A 27,803-nucleotide genomic window follows, 5' to 3' on the forward strand; every position below is an offset into this window, starting at 1 on the left:
TTCATAAATTAGCATGGACTCATTGGCTGCAGGTGACAGCAATAGGTACCCATTTGAAGTCGGAATGCCTCTAACTTCAAATGTATTGGATGTGATGAAATAATGTTCATTTACAACAGAAGAACGATTGTTAACCATATAATCGGACAGTAATTGCCATCACAAATGCGACAAAGTCTGTTAACAAAGATAAAAAACTAAAACCAGACTCGTGTCTGTCTCCCTTGACTTCCTCCTCTAGTCGCCAGGTCAATACATTGTCACTTTATTGATTGAATCATAGCACAAGTTGATATTAGTAGTCATATTTTCTTTTACAAGTCACTCATGTTCATCCTCAGTTACAAAACGCGTAGCATATATAATAGCTGCTTTTGTTCATGTATGTGTGTATAAACGTCCATAGTATCACGTATGCACACACAGTTGAAACCAGATACACTATTATAGGATATATTATGTCACTATTATATAACAAAAGTCAGGAAAAATGTGTGGGGAAATGAAGCTCTAATCTTTTGGGAATTCAGCAAATATAATTACATTTGGCTATGCTTTTGAGCAAAAACAGGAAAATATGACCCTTGACAGTGTACATCAAAAAAAGTGGACGTTTGACTTCTGGTTCGACTGGCACATTTGCTGTATCAGCGCTCTCTTTAGGATTTGAGCGGTATTACAACAACATTATGCCCCATCTGTTTTTCTCTTTTTACCCCCTGATTACATTTCAATAACATCAATTTAGACGCCCGTTTGGACGATTATTACAAAAAAAAAGATCAGTAGATGATCGTTACAAAAAACTATAACAAAAAACATCCATATGTAAAATTGACCTTTAATACATTTTTATAATGCTTTAAAGATATTTGGTTTGCTTTGAGATATTTTTGGCTTATCCAAAAACAAAAAAGCAACATATGTCAGGTTGACTCGTACGCTGCCAGTATAGGAGTAACAGAATTAATTCGGGTCATGCTAATTGCGCAAAAAAAAGAAAAACAAATTCTACTTTTGCACCCTCTTGAAAATAAGCAACATTACAGCTGACCATTATTTTTCCTCCCCTTAACCCAGATAGATAAAATTTATAAATTCATTTGTTTTTCTATATTCGTGTGTCATATCCAAACACCTACCAATTATTATTTTTGTCAATAAAACAAGTGAGTATTAATGACAATGCTTGTCAAGGCAATTACTGTAGAGTTATTTTACAATATGCAAATTGGCAAAATAGTGTGGTTTAAACATTAAGGGCAACAAAATATGCATTAAAGATCATGAAAAGAAGCATCCATATGTTAAAATGGATTTTAAAATATTGTGAGTTTTAAATGTGTAATATTTTGACAATACCACCACAACCTTTCAAAATAATTGATCCAACAAAGAGAAAAATGTATGCTTAACCCATTTTCAGTGTAGTATTCACAGAAAATGTGCTGGGGTAGTAAATAAAAGAAGAAACTTTTCATATATTAAAACACACCAACTCTTGGCCACAGCCAACAGCAGTTGAAGAGTTAAAAAAATAAAAACAAAGTATTGTTGGTAATATATTACTTGTAAGTGGTCTTTTTCCATGTTCTTCATGCACACAAACGGCTACAAAGTCCACCGAGAAGCAAAAAGTTCAGCGGCAGTGTCTGAAAAGATGACAAACATGACAACTTCATGCACGAGAAACACTCGCGCGTCGCTGTGCCGACGCCACAGAGGGCAGAGGTTGCCGTGCAGGAGAAGGAGGAAGAACAGTCATGCGGCGAGCAGAAAGTAGAAAGAGAGGTCGGTCGGAAACACCAGAGATACCTTGTACAGGGTGGCCGACGCCGTGTTGGATGTGGCAAGTCTGCAGTTAACTCATTGGCTACCAATGATGGCATGAGGCGTCCAATCTATTTTGGCTAGGAATAAATGTTAATTTCCCCATCCCGGTCAAAATGGATTGGCAGTCTTGCCCTCTCAATAGCAGGTGAACTAGAGCTGCCCCAATGAAGTGATTACTCGATTAGCAAATAAATTGTGTATTTTGAGATTCAATAAACTGGTGAAGTGAGTCACTCGCCTGACTTCGTTGTGGGCAGGTGTGGGCTCGATTCCTGCCTGTGCTGGTATGATTGTGAGTGTGAATGGTCATCTGATTCTCCGTGTGCCCAACAGCTGACTGGCGACCAGTCTAGGGAGTGCCCAAAGTCAGCTGGGATAGGCTCCAGAAACGCCCGCAACTCTTAGGAGGATGCGCAGTACGGAAAATTAATGAATAAATAAACTGTTCAGAGACACTGTTGTCCTTAGATAAACTGAAACTCAAAAACCAAATTTTGTTTCCATTTTTTTTAAGGGCTGGGCAAAGAGCAACTGTTCTTTTTTATCGAATTGTTTTTGTCTAGGTAAGAAAAATTAAAAGGTAAATATTCTCATATTAATTGTCACTTTTCCACATCCAATATGGCGTCGACGTATGTAAAGTATCTCTGGTAAAAAGCACAAGAGCACCATCGAGAAGCATCAACATCAATGAGTCCCCTGGGGGACATTGGGGGCACCACAGGCAAGCGGAGGAGAGGGGACAAAGTGGGACGTGAAATTCGGTTCTGTGGCGTCCTGCCCGGCCGTCCTGATGCGGGGCTGAGAGAAGTTAAAAAAATAGAATGGACTTAGCGTCAGGCACGTTAGTGGCCGGTTGCCGGAACGTCGGCGTGGGTACCTCAGGCCCGCAGAGGTGCGGCGTGAGCTCCGGAGCAGTGAAAGTGGATGTTCTGCCAGCGTCCGTCACGACGCTGCCAGACCCTGGTCTCTTCCGATTGGCTGGAGTGCGGGCAACCGCCAGTGTCGACGAACTGCGTCAGACGGATGTAGGCCATGCACGCCGCGTCCTCGCCCATCATGTGAACGTGCGGGTTGAGGATGGTGGTGTGGATAGGCTTGGTGTTCTTCGACAGCACTGCAAGCAAACAATTCAATGTTGGCGTGCAATTTGGTAGAATTACATGCATTACAAAACATTTATTCTGCCCTTCCGGTTAAAATGGTTTGGACATATATATGTTCATTAACATGAATTTAAATATGTTCATTAATATGTGCTGTCCCTTATTAAATAAATCAAACTCAAACACATCTACCAGTGACACTGAAGGATTAGCATTCAGAGTCGGTTCTCCCATTTTAAATCAATCGTTTGGTGTAAAGTTCGGTTCTTACGGTTGTCAAAGTAAAAGCGGTGGAAGTCCATCCCTTCCACCAGGTTTCCCAAACCTTCGGGTTCGAAGGACGTCAGGCCAGGGTCGCAAATCTTCCTGCGAGTGTACAAAAAAAAGCAATCAAGGAAATCCCATTAAACTGCTGCAAATAGAAAAAAACTTTATAAAAGCCAGCCTCCATTTCCTTTTTAATCTCGAGGACAAATACATTTACGCGTCCATCACATTAATGCACTAATGGCGCGCCAATCCGCCAGTGCTCTGTGCCTCCCCCACAACTCACGCATAGGCCTCAAAGTCGCCGTTGTTGACGGCTTCAATCAGCTGCTCAGTGATCTTGATAATCTCCTGCTTGCGAGCTGCAAAAGCACAAGAAAATAACATTTTTGCAGGTGTCTGTTACATAGATACTCAGTTGCCATTGACGATGATACATATCCGATCAATTTGAACAGAGAGGGGCTGGCAGTGAGTCTGTCGCCATTGATGGCTGCCAATGGGTTAAAAGTGAAATATAATTCACTATACCCTTACAGCCGTTATGATGAATTGAATGAATTGATTGAATGACAACTGAGCAATTATCAAATGAACCGAAAGCTATTTTGGTCACTATTTGTCGATTTTTTTAATTGTCAATTCCTATTCATTTGGGGGCATTGAAGTCATGTCCGGTGGCTTTTGAGTCAATCTCTCTCATTTTCTGTTGATTTTGGGTCACATTCCCAGGTCACTCCGTTAATTCTGAGGTAATGAGTTTTTGTTGTTGTCGTCTAAAATAATGACCACAAATGGCGATATTTTTGCAGGTCCTAGTTGAAAATCAATAGGAGCGAATGGAAAAATTTCCAGGGAGTTGTATGGGGAAGTTTTTGGTTTCTAGTAACTTTTGTGCGCTTTTATTTTGTGAAGCTTTGATCCATGAAATATGTGAAATTAAAATTTAAGTAGAAGTAGTATTTCACAAAGGGAGCCAATAAATTGACAATCAAGTGGCACGAAATGGCATTAAAATTGATAAGAAGTGAACAAATATCTACAGGTTTTGTTTTTTGCCACTTACTTTTTACATCTTCGTCCTCGGTCGTTGCGTTGCTGCTGTCTGACGATTCCTGCAAAAAACACGTGTTACCGACACTCACGGCATGCAGACTTCACACGGCCAATGACGTACAACGACAACGAGAATGACGTTTCCCCGGAACACCACATGACTGAGCGACTCCACATAATCCGAAAAAAAAGTTTTAAAACAACGACGCGGCGGGATGAAGCGGTACCTTTATCCCGTCTATCGGATTATGGATTACGGTAGTCTGAGGCTCCTGGGGGAACAATAATGGGGAAGAGGGAAAAGAAAATGAAGATGACAAGGAGCGCGGAATGTCGGAATGGGTCAGGAAGAGATGGCAACGTCTGATAAAATAGGAAAATAATTCAAAAATATTCTTGGAAATGCGGCCAAATTCCCTAACATGCATAAAATAGAAAATAAATGTGTATCGTATACTATAGTAGGTGTTGTGGTAGTAATAGAAGAATAACATTTCTACTGAACACACCCATTGACGGTAAGAGACGTTGCATCCATTTGGACGTCTATCACCGTCAATGGGTTTTGGGTCATACCAGTGCAGCAGACGTCACCGAGTTGTTGACTTTGGTGTTTATGTTGTTGTTGTTCCTGCTGCTGCTGTTGCTCTGCAGGAAACACAAAAGATCGGGAAAGTGCTTCTGCGGCCAGCCAGGCCCATTGGGAATCACACCAACAATGGCCGCCATGATCAATTGACTCATTTTTCGCTACTGTAATTCCCCATTTTGATAGTTGTGGAGATATTACTGACCTCAAAATCCTGTTTTTAACCTCTAAATAATGTTTCTCTTTTTTCCATTTGGCAAATTGGTATGCTTGACAAAGAAAAAAAAATCCACACTCTGAGTCCAAGTGTTGTGACTTGCATAAAATCCTTTAAAACATGGCATTCCAGTATTTGTGTGTGTGTGTGTGCGCGTTGGTGACGTAACATTAGATTAATCATCTGGACGCAAATAATCTGAGATTAGCACTACTCTCCCAAGGATGGCTGGTGGGCCCGTGCAAGGGGAGTGCGAGGTAGGGCGGGGCTATTTTTGGATGTGTGTGTGGGGGTGGGGGGACCATGAAAGGAGGAATCAAGACAAAAAAAGGATTTGAAGAAGGTTAATAATGAAAGGAGGTGGCACAATTCCCAAGAGGATTAAGAAAAGTGTGTCACACTAAAAGGAAACCAAATTCAACATAAAATCAGAGCTCTTCTCCGGGCGAGGCGATATGGCCTAAAAATAAAATGTGACTACTTTTTGGAACAAAAACTAACATTTATACGATTTTTTCCGACCCCCTCTACTTTTTAAAAAGACAATAAAAACAAAAGACAGAGGAAAAAAGGCACAAGACAAGTGTAACCATCTATAGGGAACTCATTAGCTTCCTTCGACTTTGCGCGCCGTTAATGGCATTGAACCATAAGCCTGTTATTTGATTAATTAATTAAAAAAATATTTTGAAATGTCAAGCCAAATGTATGTATAACTAGTTCTACATCACCCAAAGGGTTCGCAAAGGTCTTTACGGATACATATCTAACAGGAAATAGTGAACATTCGTTAATTCGCCTCACAGTCAAAATTAATTGGACGTCTTAAGAAGTCAATGGCAGGCATTGAGTTCAACTGGTAGGACTTGCTGTGAATGCTCATCTTACAGTGCAACTGAGTCAATGGCAGACAATGAGTTAAATTAGTGCCCTATAAAGGGTTGAACGTCATAAGCTAAACGAGTGTCCTATAATTGGGGGACATAAAAGGTCAGTTTTAGATCTGAGTTTATTTTATTTAACATATCCTATTTAACACATTGGCTGTCATAGCGCTGTATGACATACCAAATGGCCTCAAGATGTCCCATTTGGTTCACCCTGTCAACCGTATGTGAAAAATGCATGCAAGACAATCGAAAATAGCAACACATGAATGAAATCCACACTGAAAACACAATTGATTCCAATATATATTAATTGACTTAGCATTAATTATGTTATGCTAACTTAATATACTGCAGTCTTAAAAGTCAAAACCACTAGTTACAAGTACTAGTACATAATTAGATATCTTGACATTTCGACTAAACTAAACTATTAATGCTACTGTGCTGCTTGTGTTTACACTGATTAGTTTTAGGTTGCAACACTACTTGTTACATTTAAAATTTGTGGTGAGTCAGTTTGGCCTCTTGTGATATAAAATGGCCCAGATTGTAACAGATTTTGATCATATCGCACAGCACTCGTTCATTCACAACCACCCTCCCACTTCAAATGGATCGTACGTCCACTCGTGATAAACAAATTTGGGTGCACGGGACCTACCTTGACCTCGACCTTCTTGTTGAGGAGACTCTTGGCCGCTGCGGAGAGGCAGAAAGACACGCCTTCAGCGGGGACTGTGCACATGGTGCACCCTAGTAGCACCTCAAGTGCCCGTCCCGCCACAACGGCGGCACTCTTAAGTACAAAACACCAGCCCGCCCTTTTGTACAAAAAAAACTCTGCCTCCCGAATTTTGTCCCTCCCATTAAGCATGCACAGGAAAAATGGTGGCCTCACATGGCATCACATGTCAGGTCAGCACCAGGATCAGAGGGAAGTTATTTGCCGCATAATCCCCAAAAGTGGCACCGGCCGCACATTCAGATTACATCATGGGTGTATCCAAACGGATGCCTTCAAAATCTAGGGAGGCCCATGACAGCCAACATCAACTATTTGATGCCTACATTTACACTTAACATGTATAGATAAAAAAAAAATCAAGAACACAGTATTAAGTACCCCAAAGTATTATTGCTAAAAAATACTAAATATTGAAAATGAAATTATAATTATAACTATTAATGTATTTGTTCATTTGCCATTTAAATTTGTATTTATTATATCACATTTTGTAATTATCTAAATTTTATGTACATATTTTCAATGTTTATAAATATCAAATGTTATATACATTTGTTATGCAATTTATATATACTATATATATCTATATATCTATATATCTATATATCTATCTATATATATATATATATATATATATATATATATATATATATATATATGTATATATATTTTGGACATTCCATATTTATTTGGCTGTTTCTATATTGATTTCTTTTTTATTACATTAAATATTAAATATCAAAATATCATGTGAGACTTTAGCGCCATTTTTATGTATTTCCATTTTGTGCAGTTCAAACTTCATTTGTTTCAATATCTATATATTTCAAATTAAAGATTTTATTTAATTTTGTACCACTAGTCTGAGTGTTTGTTTAAACAAAAAGGCACATCGTCAACAGAATTTTTTCAGTGCCACGAAAGCTGTAAAAAGGAGCCCCTAATCCTCTAAACTTTTCAAACCCATCAAAGTGCGCGCCAGATCACACATAATCCGCCCGGCAACAGAGCACACAGCCTAATACTTGCTCTACTTAATACCATTCCATACCTATTAAGTCACGGATTGCCGTTGACATCTAAGTGATAAACTCATTTAAAGAGTTAAATTAATTTTTAAGAGCCAAATGCCTGTCGCTATAAATTGCAACACAACACAACAATTTACCACTTCAGTCATCTGCCTACCTTGTTCGGCAATGCCGCCTCCACTGACAGATGCCGGCGCTGTCGTCTGGCGACCCACTGAAATGAAAAATGGTGACATCCGTGATTCATCATTAAAAACGTGGAACCATCGCGCCGTCGATGGCTCCCAAATGAGTTCAGAGAACATAAGTTAGGACATTTACAGTAAAAAGTGTTTGTATTTGGATTTTCCATTTAGAACAAAGTTTAAAATGCACAATATAATGGTGTTCAATATTGGAGGGAAGGGCGCCCTCATTAAAATGCTTCCCCAATTCTAATTAGAATAGAATGTTGGTGTTCTACTTCCCTGGCCTGAAAAGGAAACCCACATAGAAAGAAAAGGAAGTGTTCATTGTTTGTTTTTCGAACAATACAGCAGCTTGTCTCTTTTTTCCGGAATATGCTTTTGTAGTCTTTTGTCTGATTAACTTTTCAATGAATTAGACAAGCATCACAAAATATACTGCATTGTCATTTGCATGTTTAGATGCAGTGATGAAAATCTATTTCCATCATTTAATGTAATCTGCTTCCCTCTAGTGAAAATAAGAGGAGATACAACTAATGTAATGTCATTAACCGTTCTGGGGCATTGGATTCATCAGCTGCCAGAGACGGCAATAAACGCCCAATTTATTTTGACTTATTCACTGGTAGGTGCTGTGATAATTGGTAAAAAATATATAAAAAACAATCATTAATGGCAATTGAAGTCATATCCATTTTGACTCTGGTTTCCACTCAAAAGGATTGGACATCTTTGGCAGCCAAAGTTAATCAAGTTAAATCATACTACTCCAGTCTAAACAGATTTCACCTCTCTCCCCATCAATGAGTAAAGTAGATTCTGCATCCAAAATGATCTTAAAACAGCTGTCAGAGCTAAAACAAAGTCTTTTGGAAATTGCAGACCAGTAATTTTAATGATGAAATAAAGTGCAATCAATGATCTCTTACCAGAGAAGTTCCTGGACACCAGCATGGTGGTCAAGATGGCGCCCTGAGGATGTGGACAATGTTAGCATTCATCACGTGCATGCAGTCAGTCCTTTTCCCACGGGTGGGTGTTCACCTTGAGCTTCCGGCGGGCGTTAAACTTCTTCAAGCACTCCACCGTTTCCTGCCTGTGCATCATTGACGCCACCGTGGAACGTTGCTGCCCGCACACACGCCAGGGGTCAACGCTGGAGTCGTCACGAACGGAACAAGCGAGCTGTCACGGGAGCGCGGCTTACGTACGCAAACCCATGGGTGCTTCAGGGCCTCCTGTGCCGTGATCCTCTTGGCCGGGTGGATGGTCAGCATCTGGTTGATGAGGTTTTTGGCTTCGGGGGTCACCGTGTCCCACTCCGGAGAAGGGAACTGCGCACGTTCGCCAACTTTAGCGGCGCGGGAACAGCCAAACGGCGGAAGCGGCGCTGGCTCACGTCATAGGCTCCAGCTTTGATCTGCTGGTAGAGTTTGTGCTGGTCTTCATCCCAGAAGGGAGGGTAGCCGACCAATAGGATGTACAGGATCACACCTGAACACGCAAGTAAAGTCAAGGCTCGTGGTGGTGGCGCCCGCGCCGGCGCTCTCACCGCAAGCCCAGATGTCCACCGGCTTCCCGTAGGCCTCCTTCCTTAGGACCTCGGGGGACAGATAGCCGGGCGTGCCCGCAAAGCCAAACCAGGCCTGCTGTTCTCCTTGGACCTCGATGGCCAGTCCAAAGTCAGCCAGCTTCACCGCCGCATTCTTGCATTTGCTGGCCAGCAGGAGGTTCTCGGGCTGAAGTGCATAAACGCATGCTATTAAAATGATTCTAGAATGTGCTATACTGAAAGACAAAAACGGGAGATGTAAATGCGACACTTGGCTAGATGCTAATTAACGTCATAAGCAGCCACTGTCGAATTACATTTTTTTAATGGCTGCCGATGATGGCGACTGATGTTTGTTTAATTTGAACCAGAAGTGAAAGATCCTTTTTCATCCTTATTGACGGCATTAGAATTGGTTGATTATTTCTAAAATTAGTAACCAGCGTAATCAAAATTATGGCAAAATTGTCGGGAAGATGAATCTATCATTAATTCATTCAGTGCCATTGACGGCAATAGACATTCAATCAATTTCGAACGGAACGTCAACCATTGACAGCATTAATAGGTTAATTACAAAAATGAGAGTAATGGTAAATTAGTCGACAGATTCATCTATGGCCGCCCTATGGTTTAGGGGTTCACTCGCCTGGCTTCGGTGTGGGCAGCATTAAACGACATTAGAATAGATTAATCGCAAAAAGTAGATAAATCGTAAAATGAGTCAACAAACCGATCTATCGTGAATTTATTCCCTGCCAATGATTGTTTCGATGTTTTGACAGTGATAGACATCTGATTTATTTCAACTGGAATGTTGACAGTCTAAAGATAAAATTAGTCGAAAGATCAATTAATCAAATGAATCTGATAGGTTCACCAATAGGCATTCCAAATGCACGCACAAATAAAACAGACATCTGACTCATAACCTTTTCTGGCGCCATTGATAATGATAGTCATACACTAATATGACTCATTTTATACCTCTGTTGTGAATGTTTAAATTAGTTTGTCATTAATATAGACTTCCAGGGCAACCAATACGTTGACAAAACACCAAAACCGGATGGAGAAAAATGCATGGCCATGCGCAGCGGACGATCAATCCTTCACTCACCTGCGTGCGGCCAATGTGAATGCGCAATGTGGCGAGCGAAGGCTCACCTTGAGGTCTCGGTGGACCACGCCCAACTGATGGCAATGAAGCACCGCCTCCAGAATCTGTTGGATGCAATGGCTGCATGCACACAGCAGGGGAAGCACTGGATTAGTCATGCACGTGCAGGGGTCTTGCTGCATCAGCTCCTTCCATGCCATTGACAGTGAGAGACGTCCAAACTAGCGGCGTCCAATTATTGACGATTGGACGTAACAGGACGTCTCTCAGCGTCGTTGGCCCTGAAAGAGTTAATGACCCACTTGCTGATTGAGCGATGCAATTATATTTATTTTAGACACCCCTTTAAATTAAAACCCTTATTAAACCAATAAATATTTTTCATAAATTTTCCTTATTTACTTTAATTCCTTACTATTTTATATTTATTATTTTTGTATAAATAAAGTTGAGAAATGATGCAAAAAGGTAGAAGTGGGTAAATATGTTTTCACTCCCCTTCAGGTTATATATTTCTTTTCCTGTGTCAAAAGTCTTGGGACAGTTTCTAATTAGACTGAATGGTGAAATTTCTCAAAACCTTTGACCAAGAGTGTACATGTGCTTTTGTGTATGTTACCCCCGTTAAACCTTCACGTATCATTCACATGCGTCCTCACGCCTTCTCTTCGACTTGTTTTAAGTGCAGGCGACTGGCCCCCAACAACAACAACAAAAGAAAGACAGCAAAGAGCAGGCACAAACATGAAGGAGGGTGATGGAGGACCTCCAAAGGCACGCAGTATACATATATATATATACATATGATGAAAATGGAGATGAATGGCGCCAACACACCTTGAGATCCCTGTGCACAATGTCGTGTTGGTGAGTGTGTGACACACTGTCTAGGATCTGATGGATACAATGACTGGAGGGAAGGAAGTAGGAAAGGAAGGAGACAAGACCGCACGGTGAGGGCCAACACGTACACATTCACGCACTCTGAAACAACAAGCCAAATGTAGAGGTACAGGTCAAAACGAGGAGCATCCTTGTGTGATTGTGTTTACTTTTACTACATCTAGGTGCACTACAGTGTACTTATATGTATAGGTATGAATATGCGTGAAAATATACTACAAGAATATTCATTAATTTCAATCAGTATTGGGAAAAATACAGAGAAGCGCAGCAAAAGTATTGCTTCTTTGTGATAAATAACCCAAGGTTTCTTCAATATATGAGATGGTTCATTGCAAAAACATGAATCTACGATCAAGTGTTGGGTTGATAAATTCCAAATATTCCAGTAGATGCTACTGAGTGAGTTCACGCTAATGGGCGTACTAGTTTTTTGTGTGTGACAAATGTGTCATGGCTCGAGAGTACAGATGGCCTCTTGAGAGAGGCGCGCAAGTGACAAACACGCACATTCGCGCGCCTAATTTATGCGCAGATGCCGAGGAGAGAAGAGGAAAACGCTCTCGACATTTTGGATATTTGGACCAGAAGTGAATGATCATGCGTCATTCCCATTGATGAGGGTATGATGTCCAATCCATTAGGACTGGGAGGGAAGGCAGCGAAGGTGTGGTAGTCAACTAATCACAGATTATTTTATAGATTAGTTGATTAATCAAAACATCAACAGTTTTTTCCCTATTTTCATCAAATATAAGTAAAAAAAGATCAGATTGCCTGTTTTTCCCCTGATATATTTAAAATGTATTATTGTAAAATTGATTTTAAAATTAGGAGAAATAGAAGATGACATTGTTTTTTCCTTTTTTTTCCAAAATGTTTTGCTATTGTTATTTAAATGTCCTATTATTACATTTAAAAAATATAATAACTTATTTTCCTTATTTGTATTTTTGAATCCATATCAGAAGCAAAAAAACACCTTCAGTTTTTTAATTTGAAAAATAAAAAATTAAAAATTGATTTTTCAATTGTAAGGTCAACACTGTCGCCAAACAAAATAACTGCCAATGAATTTGATCATCAATTACTAGTGTTCAATCCATCGCGGGAGCCGTACGATGGGAATGGTGAAATCTTTCACCCCCACTGACGATGACAGACATCCATTTATGCGTCTCTTAAAAATCTAAATTCAAATCCTTACAGACTTGCATTCGCTGCCACCCTCCCACTTCAAACGGATTGGACATCTACCATCGTCAACAGCAGACAATGAGCTAATGCACACCAGCGACTGCCGATTTGTTTTCTGCATATTTTTTTCCATTGCTGGCAGGCAGCCGGGCCTCCGCAAAGACGATCCAATTGATTGAAGTGCCCCTCTTGCGGAGGCGGCGGACGGAGTGGGCCGTCCGTCTGGACAACTGCAGAGGCGCAAGCGTGTGAGCATGTCTACACGTGTAGCAGTATTACCTGGCATCTGCCTCGCTGTAGTACTCCCTCGCCACAATGTCCTCAAAGAGCTCACCTCCCGTCACACTGACAACACAAACATATTATTAAACAATTGGCTGCCATTGACGTACAATCAGTCTTCTGCACAAACAAACAAAAATACACAGAAAAAAAACACAAACTAAAAAAAATACACATTTCCATAAAATTAAAGCATACACAAAAATCCATTTAGCAATATAAAAACACAAAGAACCCAATCCACAATGCACAAAGCCAGAAAAAATCACAACACACCATCATTACACACAAATCAGCCTGTGCAATAGTATAAAAATATGTCCCAACAAAAAAAACCACACACAAATTCAAACACACCCCATCTGCAAATAAAAGCTAACAAACACACACACACACAAGCACAATTCGAAAAGGGATGCCCCATTTCGGGGGGGGAAACCCCGAGCGAGAGCGACGCCGACTGGGGTCGTGTTGCCATGGCGACCGACTCCGCCGCTGCGGGGGAGTCCGCGCTAAAGCGGCAAAGGAGGATGGGGCGGGGCTCTTATATAACGGCGGAAGCGGGGGAAGGGGGGGGGAAGGAACTCACAGATCAAAAAGGAGGTAGTGGAAGCCCTCCTCCGAGATGCTGTCATGGAGACGGACTGCGCCACAAAAACACACAATGCAGTTAAATTATCATCTCCTATTGACGGCCGCGGACGTCGAAACTGTCTGGACCAGCGGCAACTACTGACCGATGTTGGCGTGTTTGAGCAGGCGGCAGATGCGAGCCTCTCGCTCCAGCTTCTGGTGATCTACGCACAAAGGTTTTGGATTGACGTTAATGCTTTGAGCGTCATTGACGTTCACAGACGTCCGTTTGTGCGGGTCTTAAAAAGTACATTCAGACTCCTTGAATGAGACGTCCAATCCATTAGAAGTGGGAGCAGATGAACATCCATTCGTTGCCCACCCTCCCACTTTGAATAGATTGGACGTGTAGTGCCATAAATGGCAGCTGATAAGCTAATTTGAGGATCTAACCCTTGTTTCAGATGCATATCTTCCTCCTAATCAAATTGTTTGAAATTCTAATTTAAGGCAACCCAAAAGGTTTTTTGATTAGCTAGCCATTGAATAAAGTTCAAACATATACATAACGACTGTATAAATTACACATACTGTAGTGTTTTCTAGTAAAAAGAATATTTACTATTTTTTCCTTTGAAAACTGAAAAATATTGCTTACTGATGTTCCCCCTATTTTTATTTATAAAGAAATTGCAAATGAAAAATAAATAAATACTTAAATTAAAAAATTATATTCCTGTTTTTATTCATTTTAATGAAAAAACAAAAAAAATGTAAAAAAGAGAATATTTACTGTTCAGTCGATTAATCGTGGCAGCTAGTTTATTTGCCATTGACAATGTGAGAAAACCAATCCATTATGACTGAGAGAGAACTAATTTTCCCCAACCAAATGAATTAAATATTCATCTGCTTTGGCCAACATGGACCTATGAAGGATCCCATAACTATAATATGACCCTCGACAAAAATTAGTTTGACACCTTTATCTGAAAGTCTTTCTTGAACCTTAACTATCTTACTTTAAAATCCTAATGCTTGCTTCAAACCATACTGGATATTCTAAAGATGTATTTTATAAGCACTGCTGAAAAGGCGAATTTAGTATCCCTCAACGTGATAGGCTAGCGCTCAAAACCATTCTCTTACCTCTGGCTGACAGTTTCTTGGTGTTAATGATCTTGGCGGCGTACTCTTGGCCTGAGCACACTTTGACGCAGCGGCGCACCACCGAAAAGGCTCCCCTGCGAGCCACATAAAAGAAAGGTCAGCTTGCTTGGCTGTCCAAAATGGCGGCCCAGGGCGCATCTGGAAATGGTGTTGCACCTGGAAATGAGGCTACACTGGTAACACGCCGCTGGTACGTTGTCTATTGCTTACCCAATTTGAAACCAGCTCACGGCAACAAGCTAGTTACCCAATGAATTTTAACCACAAGAATTTAGCCGAAATTGTGCAAATGTGGGAGATGGGAAGCATCAATCGAACAATGTATCTGTTTTTGGTTCGCGCTTTGTTGTGACGTTCTAGGAGAGCAAATGTAAGCGCTCAATGGGCCTACAGCAATTGAAAATCACCATGTGAAAAGCAATCATGCTGAATCTTTGTCCTCGAAGCCATATTACACAACTGAATTCTCTTGATGGTCCTTGAACGCATCACAAGACGCAACAAGGGGCTGTGCTTCTCATGGGTTCAGTTGAGGTCCCCAACAAATAGGAAAACAAACAAAAAGTGAAATTGATAGATGGATGATCATGTTTTGGTGCCGTTGACAGTGAAGGCCGTCCAATCCATTTCAACTGAGAAGGGGTGGCAGAAAACCAATAAAATTAATAGACGTTTCCAATGGGACTTGGACATGCCCGACCAATCGAATATCAAGATAAGCAAATGAATTGACATCCATTTGGAGATTGGTCACCAAGTGTGTCAACATCTTTTCAACTCATTGGCTGCCATTGATGGAGAAAGACGTCCAAATCATTTGAAGTGGGAGGGGTGGCCGCGAATGAACAAAGGTTGAAAAATACTCGGTAAGTATTGTTCGATATCCGGACTAGAGATTTTAAATCCATTTTATTTAGGCATGGACATGATTTATTTTGGCGAGCCACACAAAATTCTGAGGCGCCAATTTGACAGCCGCCAGCTTGTCAGTGTTCATCAATCAACGTACGCATTCATACCAAGATACAGAACAGGCAGAACACTCTGAATACACGTGCGCGAACACCCAGGCGCAAACACCCACGCGCAAAAAAAACGGACATGGTCACTCTCAAGCAAAGGCGCGTGCACCTACTTGCCAAGCTCCTCGTACAGCTGGTACTCGTCGGTGAAGCGCGTGCACGTGGTGGCGGCCATGGCGCAGACGAAGGCTCGCGGCTTTGGTTAGTGCCGAGTCCGGTGTGCGGTGGAGCGAACCCGAGACTTGAGGACGCCCAGGCTCCGCCTACCAAAGCGAGGGAGAGAACACGTACCAGCACGCGAGTGGGTTTGCGGGCTTTCCCCCTGCTGAAGAGGGAAGACCACAGACGTCATGTTTTTTTTTAACCCTTTAAAAGACAAATGACTATTTTGGGGTAATTTCCCCTATTGGCTACCATTGATTGTGATAGATGAACTTGAGTTGAATTTAAATGTTACTGTTTTTACATTGACGACCCTAAAAAAAAGCCACTTACGTCAACAACCTTCCTCCCGTTAGATCACAAAGGACCATTGGCTGCCATTGACGGCAACAGACGTCCATTATGCCTGCAAAAGGGCGAACATTCGTTCGATGCAGCCAAAACGGATTGGACGTTTATTGTCGTCAATGGCATTGAGACTTGAACACACACCAGCCATTCCAATTAAAATGAACTTGATGTCTACTGCTGTCAATGACAGTAAAAGAGTATTTAAAAAAATCAACCACAATGTCATAAATATTGGCTGCCATGTAGATGAATCAAAGTTGCTTGAAAAGATGAACAGCATTAGATGAGGGGCTGGCAGCGATCGTTCAATCCAAACTTTGATTTCAGATTTTGTTTTCCTCTCTCCCCTTTTTTTCAACTCTCTGGATGAGTTTTATTGTCTTATTTGCGGATTTTCGTTTTTTCAATTATTTTTAATTTTATTTAAAAAAGGGAAGGGAATACGGATGGAAAACTTTCCCGACGTCGCACTGTTTTGTGGTTTTTACTTTTTTTTAAGTAAACATGGCAAGTAGTAAACATTTTTGAAGTTACCAATACGTATTGACAAAAAGGGGGCCTTGCATATAGTACAGTAATTACTTGTATGTACTTTGTCAGAATAATCTTAACCTTATCATCCCAGCTTTTCTAAATAGATGATTTAATTGCCACATATGTATCGCGGATTTGTACAAACGATAGCATCTTGTCAGCTAGCCCGCATGCTAACCATAAAACACCTGTATATTTTAATTAGCCAAATTAGCCACACGCCATTCGCCACTTTGTCCAGGCAGTAGAATAAAATACTTTCAGTGACCCCAGCCGAGACAATGGCTAAAGCCACATACCAAACAAACACCAGAGCAGCTAACAATTATGCTAACCATATAACACCGGTATACGTATTTTACTGTAGTATAGCTAAAAAAACAAACAAACAGAAAAACAACCCAACTCATTGGCCATATGGGATTCATCACTTGATCAAAACAGTCTAGATGAAACTTACTGTCAGTACATATGTGTCCGAATATTAAGTTCATCCCTCGGTTGGACAGAAAAATAAAGGCTTATGTTGGCAGTGTTAGCATTCTTTTAATTTCCTACACAACTCCTATGGACCATGTCCCGCCATACAGTCGTGACGTCACTCATCAGGAGTAGTATGTAGTACTATAGTACTATGAATACAGCGAGTTTTTGGGAAACAGCAAAATTGAATTGAAGATGTTTTTCGATCTTTTGCCCTGGTTTATTTTACAAAGAAATGTGATTGTGGCTCATCGATGTACCATCAATCGAATTCAGTAAAGCACCCTCTCACGGGATGGGGAAAATTTAAGAATCATCATCCACTGTTACTTCTAATAGGTAATTTAGCAGCATTATACTTTTAGCATAAGTTTTCTCAATCGAAAAGCAGTTAAACAAAAATATGACAAAAGGGCAAAGTGTGAAGTTGTATTTTTTTATTTCTCTGTCCATCGGCGTTCTGGACGCAGCATTGGGTTACCTAATATTAATTTGTTGTTGGGCTGGCAAAAACATCCCCATCCTTGAATTTGTTGACTCGCGTGTTTTGACAGGGGGCGCCTCAGAACTGCACCGCGCTTGGCGGGATGTCGAACATGGACGGCTCGAACTGCTGACCCTTGAACGGCGACCCCTCGGCGTCCCAGCCCTTTTTCAGCATTTCGTGCACCTTCTGCACACAAAAAAGCTCCGTCTAGTCGAGCGCTCTCTGGTGTTGACGTCCTGCGCAAACACGCTCTAACCATTTCGTGGCTCTGCGGCTTTCCTTGCAGCTTTTGGTGGTAGTCGAAGGTCAGGCGGTCCAGGACGGCGTGCTCCTCCTCGTCCACGGTGGCCATGGAGCGCTCACGGTTCATTTTATCCACATCGATCTCCTCCTCGCCCTCCAGCACGCACTTCCACCACACCTCCGACGACTTGTTCAGCGACAGCTACGGCGCGAGATGAATGGGAGCGAGGGGAGAACGGAAAAATAAAAATAAAATCGGTGCAACGCTACTTTTCAAGTGTGTGAGAAGCATCCATTACCACCACGCATTTTCCAGGTTCCAGGCTCCACAGAGAATTTTCCATGTTGATTTTATGCGCAAAGTTCCCGTCAAGTAGCGTGCGCTCTTCGGCGCCCACTCGCACACCGACGCGTACAGCGTTGTTGCTCAAGGTCACATTCACCTGAAAAAGCGTGGCGTGCAGTTTAGTGCGATACCGTCGGCCCGGATGCCAATTTCACTCGCTCACCTGTTTGCCTTTCACCACCTCCTTGGGCACGAAGACGCGTACCTCCACATCATTGTAGTCCTGCGACCACTTGTAATTTTCGTGCACGGCTCCATTGTAGCTGTCTGAGTCGGACGCGGACGCCTTCGGGCTCGGCCTACCAAAAAAAGGAAACCAATTACATATATTTTTTAAAATGACGATTTACAATGAACAAATTGCAGTCAATAAGTGCCCCATAAGGCGTTAAAATGTTTCAGAGACACTGCAGTAGAGCACTAACTTTTCCGAAACGGCCGGCAAGGCCGCCCGGTCGCTGTCACCGCTGTCGGCCAAGGGAAGGGCCTCCGGGATGGGATCGAAGGAGGAGGCGCTCGTTTGCTCCGAGGAGACTTCCAGCTCCTGGATGGCCGCAGGAACCGGCGCTGGCTCAACACGCCGCTTCTGTAGCTCGCGGTTCTGCTCGGAAAACTTCTCAAAGATCTTGAATGTCTGTGGGGTGGAAAAACAGATCATAGTTGGTGATTATTTTATTTTTTCTTTGTTCCAGAAATCAACCACAATTCATGAGCATGAGTTGATCAAATCTTGTGTTGTACGATATGACATAATGGAATAAAGCTATGGTCATTTTACATGTGGATCATTATCATCACCATAAATAGACCTGGTCCTGCAATGCAAAACTTGGCCAGCCGATGGCGCCCACATTTTAAATGACTTGATATGCAAAAGTAGTAGTAGTACGATAATTTGGCCTCAATATGTCCCGATCTGTATCGTTTGCTTCCACCCTCCCAGCCCAAAGGTATCTGAAGTCTATCCCCTTGAATGACATCTAAAGACTTACTAATTTATGAAAACCTTTACAACATCGCGAAGGTTTTTGACCTGTCTCATTAGTTTCAGTGTTATAAGTGGCAATTTGAGAAAGCTATTGCATAGTTATTGTAAGAACAGCTCGATTGTCAAAACAACTTTGGTTCAATGGCAGCAAATGAGTTCAAACCTTTATACCAAAACCTCGGTTTTATTGCAAACTTCTCCAACAGATCAAATGCATTTGAAGGCTTTGAAAGAAACACATTAGGAGAGTGTACCTTGAGGACCATCTTCTCTGCAACACCTGGAGGGAAGCCCATTTTGTCAGTGGGACCGGAGAGGAGTCGATAAAAGTCAGTTTTGCGGTACAAGAAGCCAAAGTAGATTTGGAGAAAGTCCTGAATGTTTCCCACATGCTGCAGAATGCCCAGTAGCGCGTTGTCGTACATTTCCGTCATTTCGGGAGGCGACGACATGGCAAGTTCAGTCCTGTGTTTGGCTCGTTACTACGTCCAAAAAAGCCGCCCGCACCAAAGCAAAAAAAAGCACTTTTAGATGACAACAGTCAATGTTTACATCAGCAGCGGCGCATTTCTTCACGTCTGTTGCGGCTCTTTCCGGAACAATATCGCGCGCCCGGTTTGGCCCTTTCAAAATAAATTGACCACACGTTTGCAGTAACGCCAAAAAACTCCCGGAAACAATACAATACAATGGGAAAAAGTGATTAACTAGTATAAAATACTTTAAAGCCTCCGGTAATTTGAATTAAAGTGTTAACGTGTTTTAATTAATCTGAAGCGTTTTATTTTTTAACATTGGATTCCTACATTTATAGCAGTCCGTCAAGAACTGAGGGGCGATAAATTGTTCTGCATTTGTTATAACTTAAATGTAAATGTTATTCATAAAATTGCATTTCATCATATCCAACTATAATTTTCAATGCTTTTTATTTCATTCTTGTGTTTTCATGAATCTACAACAATGATGCGGTAAACGTAACATGTGAAATCTATGTAAAGCAAGATGGCGGCGTCCTTGAGCAGCGCAGTTTCCTTGAGCTTCTTGGTAAATGAGGCAATTGAACGCTTTTTGTGGACTTTTACTTTACTTTTAAGTATTACATTGACATTTTTACAACTTACGTCAACACTGAAACTTAACGGAAGGTTGTGGTCATTCACATCTCCATGCTTTTAGTAGTGTTAACTCTTGGCTGTCACTCACTGGTGATGCAAAGGAAAATACTAGTGAGTTTAAGATGCGGAATGTTATTTTTTTCCTAACTAAATGGCGTCTTGTGTGCAGGCTCCGCTATGCAGGTCACGTCCTCCCGTTAGCAGAGCGCTTCACGTCACCTCCTTGTGCTGCAAGGTAAAAGAAAAATTGTGATGTCACAGCCAAGTTATATTTTGATGGTGTTTTCCTTGGTAGAACCGAGCCGCTCGCATCCGAGTGGGGAAAGGCGACCGTCCTCTCACCTACGAGCAGGCACTGAAACCTCACCACATCGCACATCAAAAAGGATGGCTCTCTCTACATACCAGTGAGTCTTAGCATACTCATTTTAGTTCCATCAAGGTTAACCAAGTTGATTGGACGTCTATTGCCGTTGATGGCAGCCAGTGAGTTAATATCTGAAATGAAATTATAGCCGTTAGAACATGAGATAAAATGTTGATGGAGTGGTCATGGAAAAACAGATCATTATTTAAGAAACTCTGGTTCGTCTATTCCAAGGGATAGCGAAAAAGCGGCTCTCGAGCAGCAGATGGCTCCTGGCCAAAATGAATGTGGCTCTTTACTTATCATATTTTGTATACACTGTGGCTGTTTGCCTCGTTTCATGTTTCTCTTATTTTTATTATCTCTTAAAACACTCAATTTTCTCAGGGCCCATTAAAATAAATAAATTATATTTGAAAAATAATTTGGCAGATTGGATTTTTAAAGCTGCTTCTGACGTAAGATGTCTCTTTGACTCAGTCTAAAATGTTTGCTTTGTGTCTAACTATTTTGTCACTAGTTTAGAAGTCAATGAGTTAATAGTAACTTTAAAATGTATTTTTCTTCTTTCCAACAAGGGGAAAAGTTGTAAATCTTATTGTTTTTTAAAGGGAAAAGAAATCTCTATTCTTCAATTGAAATGTTCATATTTATAATTGGATTAAAAATTGGAAATGTTCACATCATTATACATTTCTAGTCCCAAGTATAATACTTAAGTATTATTTTCAAATTTAGACTTGTATTGAATGACATTCCCAGAGGAATTTGTGTCAAAATTAGGACTCAGAAGTTTGATTTTCCTCACAGGTAACCTAAAAGGCGAAGAGGGCGCGGCGGACCGTGCGGTGGAGGACACGTTCATCCGCCGCCTGATATTCGGTACTTTTCACGGCTGCCTGGCCAACGAGGTGGTGATCAAGCGAAGGGGCAACATGCTGACGGTGTGCGCCCTGCTTCTTCAAAAGATGCCGCCTCAAAAATTTTACTTCCTCATTGGGTACACCGAGTCTCTCCTGTCGCACTTTTACAAATGTCCCGTCAAGTTGGAAGTGCAGACACTGCAAGAGAAGCAAGTTTACAAGTATCTATGATGGATTGTCAAACAACTTCTTGCTCAGCCTTGGAAAACTGAGCCTCAATTTTTGGGACACTGCCAAATTCAGAAAATTGACATGCATTAAAAACGTCAAGAACAACACGCAAATGCTACTTTCATTTTATTTTCATTGGTCATAGTACAAATTTTCACATTGAAGTGCAAACAATCGCTACAAATAAAACAATTGAAAATGATTGCATTTCCAGGCTTTGTAAATGACAGCCTGTTTTTTTAAAAGTGACAAAAGGCACAGAGATGACAAAAACTCAATTTCCTACACAAGACGTAATAGGATAAGCTAGTTAGCTTAGCATGGTGTGCAATGAAATGATTTAGTGAGTTTAAAAAATGAGTCTTTGCTTAGTAAAAAATATTGTTGATGCTTGATTTTTGGTATGTAAAGTTTGATTTTCACAGTTTTTATTCATTGATGAAATACCCAAACATTTCCTGTTTTGGGCTAGTGCACAAAATGGATAATTTAACATTTTTATGTCCTTTTCACGGCAATACACGTCCGGTCAAGTTCAACTTGGATAGCAGTCTTTCACAGCATTAGTGTGTAAATTATGTAGTTTAAATGGCAAAATTAGATTCATCGCAGAATCAGTCAAAAGGTTGAAATGTCAAATTAGCAATTGATTCCAAAATCACTTCAGATTAATCTGTCATGAACTCTCACTGCTAATGTTCACCACCAATACCACTTGATGGCGATCAATGCTACCCCCCCCATTATATTGGACATCTATAACTGTTAACAGCAGTCAATGAAGTATAATAGTTTAACAACATGACATATTTTCAATAAAACAGAAAAGGAGTGATTAAGTGAAACGCACGCAAGGTCCATCTAAAAATGGAGTCAATGCTGGTGCTAATCAAAGTGGCAGCTTTTTTAAAATAAAAAAAAATGGCTCGTTCGCTAGCGCTCACGTGGATAAGGCGTGGCATACGGCGCCCTGGCAGGACTGCAGCTTGATGAGGCGCTGGTTCATCGTCTCTAACACGGCCGGGTCCACTTTCTTCACAATGTTCTCCAGCTGGTGGGGGTCCGAGCTCAGGTTATACACCTCCACGAAGGACTAATGAGGGGACACCAAGGAACAGCGTTGAAGTCGTTTGAAGAGATTCGTTTAGGAAGAATTGCAGTTAAATTGCAGAAGATATGTTTACTTTTTTCTTATCTAGTGACGACTTCCTCCTAATTTTTTCTTACACAATTACAATCTGAATTTTTTTTTGCATCATTTTACATAACTTGTCTCTTCTCTGGAAATTATGACTTCTCATTAGAACACACTAATTCACTTAAATGAAAGTTGACTTTTAACTTGGTTGGAACATTGTGATCTTTGAAATTGTAAAGTAATCTTTGAAATAGAACTTGACAAGGTTTCCTTTTTGTAACATGGAGACATTTCCAACTTCAAGTAAAATCTATATATTTTTAGTATTTAGTTACAATTTTATCACTGTCATTTTTTTCCTGTAATATTTTACACTAAACTTTAGATTAGAATGACCTTTTTCTTAGAGTAAACTGAGCTTTTTTCCTTGGCAAAATAGAAACAAAGTAAAATCCTTGATGGGAGCAGTTTGCTGCCCCCATTTTAGGAAGTGACAGCTCCCAGCATGCAATTGGGCTTACCTCGCTGTCAGCGAATTCGCAGTACTGCATGTCATCGTGTCCGTCCAGCGTCCTGACGCATGCGTAGGTGTTGTTCAAGGAGTCCTCGCACACGCAGTCGGGGAAACATTGCTAGCGATGACAAGCAGGCATGATCCAAAGCGTATTCTGTGAGGCGTGCGCGGGGGTCTACTCACCGACATGTCAGGGCCCCTCTCGGGGCAGCTGGGGTCCCCGGCCGAAAGCCCCTCACCCGTGTGCTCCACCAGGAAGAAGGGCCGCGCCGAGCCATTGCGCAAGGACGGCGCCTGAACGCGGAGGAAAAAAACGTTAACCACCATTGACGCTCAGAATAGTCCGTGTTGTGGGTGAGGGTTTCACCGATACTGATATGGCACTAAAAGGATGTCATCGGTATGAAGGAGCTTTAAAAAGTAACATCCCGATACTGCGCAATTGTCATATAACTGGGTGCTGGGATTGGTACTGGGGGGCAAAAAAGTGCAACACTAGTTGTTGGCTCACCATCAGAGGCAGGAAGGACCGTCCATCCGTCTCTGCGGCGTCCACCCCAGCGATGTCTAGAATGGTCGGTGCCAGGTCGATGTTGAGCACGGGAGCCTGAAAGACGACAACAAAACAGATATTGAGAGAAACGGGAACAAGCGACAAGCTCGCACCATGCCGTTCCAGACCTTGAGCGTGATGTTGGGTTTAACGCCGGGACCGCGGACCAGCAACGGTGTCCTGATGTCAAACTCGTACAGCTGACGCTTGTCAATGGGCAGAGAGAACTGACCTGGAGGAGAAGCGTTACGGGCAGCGCCGCAATCAGAAACGCAGACAAACGGATGGGCGAGCTGATCCGGGAAATAAACCCACCCGTGTGATAGCCGTTGTCTGATGTGAAAAAGACGTATGTACGGTTGAGCTCCTGCAATTCGTCCAGCTTCCTCACCAGTTTCTCCACCAGGTCATCTACGGATAGCAGCGTCTGCCACCTGGGGGCGGTATCACATTTGTTCAACTGGGAAGGCTGGCAAAGATTGAAAGATCGCCGCAATGCAACCAATTAAGCATTTTGCCCGACATTGATGGATTGGACGTCTATCATGTTTTTTCATCAACATTTTTCTTCTTTTACTAACTACCACAACACATAACAATAATCTTCATCACCTCCTGCGGTAGGCATTGTCCAAGTAGGCCAGCGTGCCGTTGGTCATGGGGTTGATGGCCTGTCGCAGTAGCCAGTGTTTGTCCTTAAAGACAAAAAGAGTGGGTGTCGAGGTGTCCGTTTCCATGGCGATGGGGTTTGACCTCACCTTGGCTGCCTTGTCGAAGCTACCATCCCGGGGGGCTTTGATGTCGTTGAAGTGTTTAGAGTACTGCGGGGCGGCGGTCCAGGGCGAGTGAGGCGCGGGTGGCGCCAACATCAAGAAGAAGGGACGTTGAGGACTGCGGTTGTCCAGGAACTGAAGTGAACGGTTAGCCTGTGGGCAGGAAGATAGATGCAACGTGGGTCATCGAGGAAGTCCCAAAAGCCCCCCGCCGTAACTTACGATGAGGTCGGTCAGGTAGTCGTCGGGGTATGTGTTGCCGTGCTTCTCCTCCACGCTGTTTCTGGACAGGGTGTAGTTGTAGTAGCGGGAGTTGCCTACAAGAGCGTGCCACTGGTCCCAACCTGGTGGAACATGAGAGACGCCTCCAGCTTCTTTCTTGCCATACTGTTAGAAATAAAGTCAAGGCTGCCAGTTTAACTCGTTGGCTGCCATTAATGGTGATAGACGTCCAATGCATTAGAAGTAGGAGGGCTGAACATGCCTTCATTTGCTGTCACTCTGCTACTTCAAAAGGATTGGATATCACCTAGTGATGAACTGATGAACTCAATTTAATTGATAAGAGGCCACGTGATTCCACGTCTATACGCGTCAATGGCAGCCAGTCAGATAAGGATGCCAAAAAGGAATTTTCTTTTTGAAAGTCAACTAATGCATTCATAATCAAAATTCAAGCTATGTAATGTTTTCAGAAATCAGGGAATATATACTGTGTTTTGTGCTTTTTATTTAATTAAAAAAAGAGTAAATTAATAGTTGTATTTCATTTATATTAAAATACATTGTACCTGGAAAAAGAAAATCATTTTTATCATCTGGCTTGTTGGTATCGAAACCAAATCTGACCTGGTTGAGGTACTTCCCGGCAAAGAAAGTCTGGTAGCCACGCTTGCTGAGGTAGACGGGGAAGGCTCCCAACTCGCCGTCGCTCTGCCACGCGGAGCTGGAGCAGTTGCCGGCCACAGAGTTGTTCCTAACCAGGTGATTGTGAGGATAGCGACCCGTCAGGATGCTGCTTCGGCTCGGGCAACACAGTGGCGTCACCGTGAACTAACAGGAAGCACATACGGCCCAACGTCAAGGGTTGCCGACGACCCCGTGGCGGGCAAAAAGACTCACCGAGTTGACAAAGGTCGCTCCCGCGTCACCGATGAGAGACTTTGTCTTCGTCATTGGCGTCTGAATGACAAGAAGGCAAAAAATTGAGAGGAATGGTTATGATTGACTGCTATAAACAGTGATAGAATAAATAACAGATTCATCTTGCAAAAATTAGATTAAATGTGAAATTAGTCAGCAGGTTTATCTATTAAATTAATTGCACAATTATTTGACAGATTGATCTATTATTATCTCATTCACTCCCAACGACAGCCTTTGGAATCGTTAGAATTAGTAGATTAATCGAAAAAAATTTGATTCATCACAAAATTAGTCAATATTATCTATTGAATTAATTGCAAATTAATCTATCGTTACATTCCCTACCAATGATCATCTTTCATTGGCATTGACAGCGATGGCCACCATTGGTGGCATTAGAGTTAATTGATTAATTGTTTTTGGCCGCACCAAATGGATTGGCCAATAACAATAATAGCATCCAAAGAGTCACAAAACCAAAATGCCACTACATCAAATGCTCTGCAATTTGGTATGAATTTAAAATATTAATTGTTAGATTTAATAAGGATTTTTCTAAACAATTCTTGGATTATGTCATCAAAGTGCATCATTTAAACCAGAATTTTACATGAGAAATCAGGCTAAGAATGTGAACTTGATGCTAAGAACAGATTTAAAATATATAATTATTGACAACAACAACACACTCAGAAAAGTCACGTGACTAACAAAACGAGAAGGGGGTGGATCAGGGCTCGATTAAGCAACATTTTGCATGAATTTGCACAATAAGCACAAATACACAAAGAGTGGCGTGGTCAATCGGAAGGGTCCAAAGGTCCAGTGAGTACTCACCATACCCCCCAGATTTTGATCCTGATCGTCGGTGAGGATGAGGAGGATGTTGTTGGGCCCCCCGTTGCCATCGCCGAGCACGCGCCGGACGCCACAGGTGAGCAATGCAGCCAGCGCGAGTACGCGCACGACCATTGCGGCGCAAAAGAGTGATCGATCTTCACGCGACACAAGTTTGTTTGTCCAACCGAACAGAACCACAGCCAAGAAGCGAAGACGGAGTGGTCAGGCGCTGGTTAGAAAGAAGAAGTCCTGCAGACTGCGGTTGAGGAACTGAGTATGGTCACGTGATCACCAGTGGGTGGGTAGAACACAGTGTTCGAAGTGGACTTTAAGCCCAGAATCAAGTGAAAAGCACTTTTTTTTACAAGCAATAACAAAAAAACACGTACACATTTTCCACTGTTGAAAAATAAAAAATATATTTAAATGTGGCATCACGTTGGATTACAAGTATACACAGGCTACACTGGCCTCCTCGTGGATCGCCATTGACGGCGAGTGACGTCCAATCTGAACTAGTTCCAATGGATTTGGGTGTCTGTTGAAGTCAATGGGGTTCATAGTTTAAATGGATTGGACACGTAGAAAATTAAATGGTAATCTATCATTAACTAATTCATGATCATATTTCAATAGTACTATTATTATTAATACTACCTAACTGAATTACAATGTATTGATCAATCGCAGCAGAGATTAATCACAATTTAGTCAACAGATTAATTTATTTTTAACTCATTCACTGCCACCACCCATGTTTCGGTGGCACTAATGATATTAAATTCATAGATTAATCAGAAAACAAATAAATCAGAAAATTAGTCAATAGATTTATCCTTTGAGTTAATCACTAGGTTATTTGACAGATTAATCTATATTGTAATCATTCACTGGTTATATTTCAAAAGAGAAAATGCCCCATTAA

General features: G+C 41.7%; 4 protein-coding genes across 5 annotated transcripts; 1 reads left to right on the forward strand and 3 right to left on the reverse strand.

Moving 5' to 3' along the window:
• Nucleotides 1-248: 248 nt before the first annotated feature.
• On the reverse strand, nucleotides 249-17,358 carry camk2b2 (calcium/calmodulin-dependent protein kinase (CaM kinase) II beta 2). Its single transcript, XM_077622287.1, has 20 exons — nucleotides 17,249-17,358; nucleotides 15,855-16,066; nucleotides 14,699-14,793; nucleotides 13,714-13,773; nucleotides 13,566-13,620; nucleotides 12,974-13,039; nucleotides 10,642-10,714; nucleotides 9,475-9,661; nucleotides 9,322-9,416; nucleotides 9,134-9,256; nucleotides 8,967-9,050; nucleotides 8,852-8,894; nucleotides 7,892-7,948; nucleotides 6,620-6,657; nucleotides 4,839-4,910; nucleotides 4,490-4,534; nucleotides 4,273-4,321; nucleotides 3,493-3,568; nucleotides 3,211-3,305; nucleotides 249-2,950 (listed from the first exon to the last, which is right to left on the reverse strand). The coding sequence occupies exons 2-20, from the start codon at nucleotides 15,914-15,916 to the stop codon at nucleotides 2,715-2,717; spliced, it is 1,611 nt and encodes a 536-aa protein (XP_077478413.1). The 5' UTR covers nucleotides 15,917-16,066; nucleotides 17,249-17,358; the 3' UTR covers nucleotides 249-2,714.
• Nucleotides 17,359-17,693: 335 nt separating this feature from the next.
• On the reverse strand, nucleotides 17,694-19,956 carry nudcd3 (NudC domain containing 3). The gene is made up of 6 exons (XM_077622948.1): nucleotides 19,590-19,956; nucleotides 18,773-18,981; nucleotides 18,511-18,646; nucleotides 18,301-18,444; nucleotides 18,015-18,203; nucleotides 17,694-17,944 (listed from the first exon to the last, which is right to left on the reverse strand). Exons 1-6 carry the CDS (start codon nucleotides 19,785-19,787, stop codon nucleotides 17,834-17,836), a joined length of 987 nt encoding a protein of 328 aa, XP_077479074.1. The 5' UTR covers nucleotides 19,788-19,956; the 3' UTR covers nucleotides 17,694-17,833.
• Nucleotides 19,957-20,179: 223 nt separating this feature from the next.
• Nucleotides 20,180-22,116, forward strand: mrps24 (mitochondrial ribosomal protein S24). 2 transcript variants are annotated; one of them, XM_077622950.1, is made up of 4 exons: nucleotides 20,180-20,382; nucleotides 20,623-20,688; nucleotides 20,749-20,860; nucleotides 21,631-22,116. In XM_077622950.1, the coding sequence occupies exons 1-4, from the start codon at nucleotides 20,341-20,343 to the stop codon at nucleotides 21,912-21,914; spliced, it is 504 nt and encodes a 167-aa protein (XP_077479076.1). In that variant the 5' UTR covers nucleotides 20,180-20,340; the 3' UTR covers nucleotides 21,915-22,116. The 2 variants fall into 2 exon arrangements, with proteins under 2 accessions (XP_077479076.1, XP_077479075.1); XM_077622949.1 differs by lacking the exon at nucleotides 20,180-20,382 and adding an exon at nucleotides 20,389-20,564.
• Nucleotides 22,028-27,185, reverse strand: gnsb (glucosamine (N-acetyl)-6-sulfatase (Sanfilippo disease IIID), b). The gene is made up of 12 exons (XM_077622947.1): nucleotides 26,876-27,185; nucleotides 26,015-26,074; nucleotides 25,742-25,945; nucleotides 25,115-25,279; nucleotides 24,878-25,045; nucleotides 24,732-24,814; nucleotides 24,435-24,553; nucleotides 24,248-24,351; nucleotides 24,078-24,173; nucleotides 23,750-23,860; nucleotides 23,574-23,684; nucleotides 22,028-23,007 (listed from the first exon to the last, which is right to left on the reverse strand). The coding sequence occupies exons 1-12, from the start codon at nucleotides 27,008-27,010 to the stop codon at nucleotides 22,855-22,857; spliced, it is 1,509 nt and encodes a 502-aa protein (XP_077479073.1). The 5' UTR covers nucleotides 27,011-27,185; the 3' UTR covers nucleotides 22,028-22,854.
• Between the last annotated feature and the right edge of the window lie 618 nt (nucleotides 27,186-27,803).

Source organism: Stigmatopora argus, chromosome 16 (assembly GCF_051989625.1).
Source record: "Stigmatopora argus isolate UIUO_Sarg chromosome 16, RoL_Sarg_1.0, whole genome shotgun sequence".
Taxonomy (NCBI): Eukaryota; Metazoa; Chordata; class Actinopteri; order Syngnathiformes; family Syngnathidae; genus Stigmatopora; species Stigmatopora argus.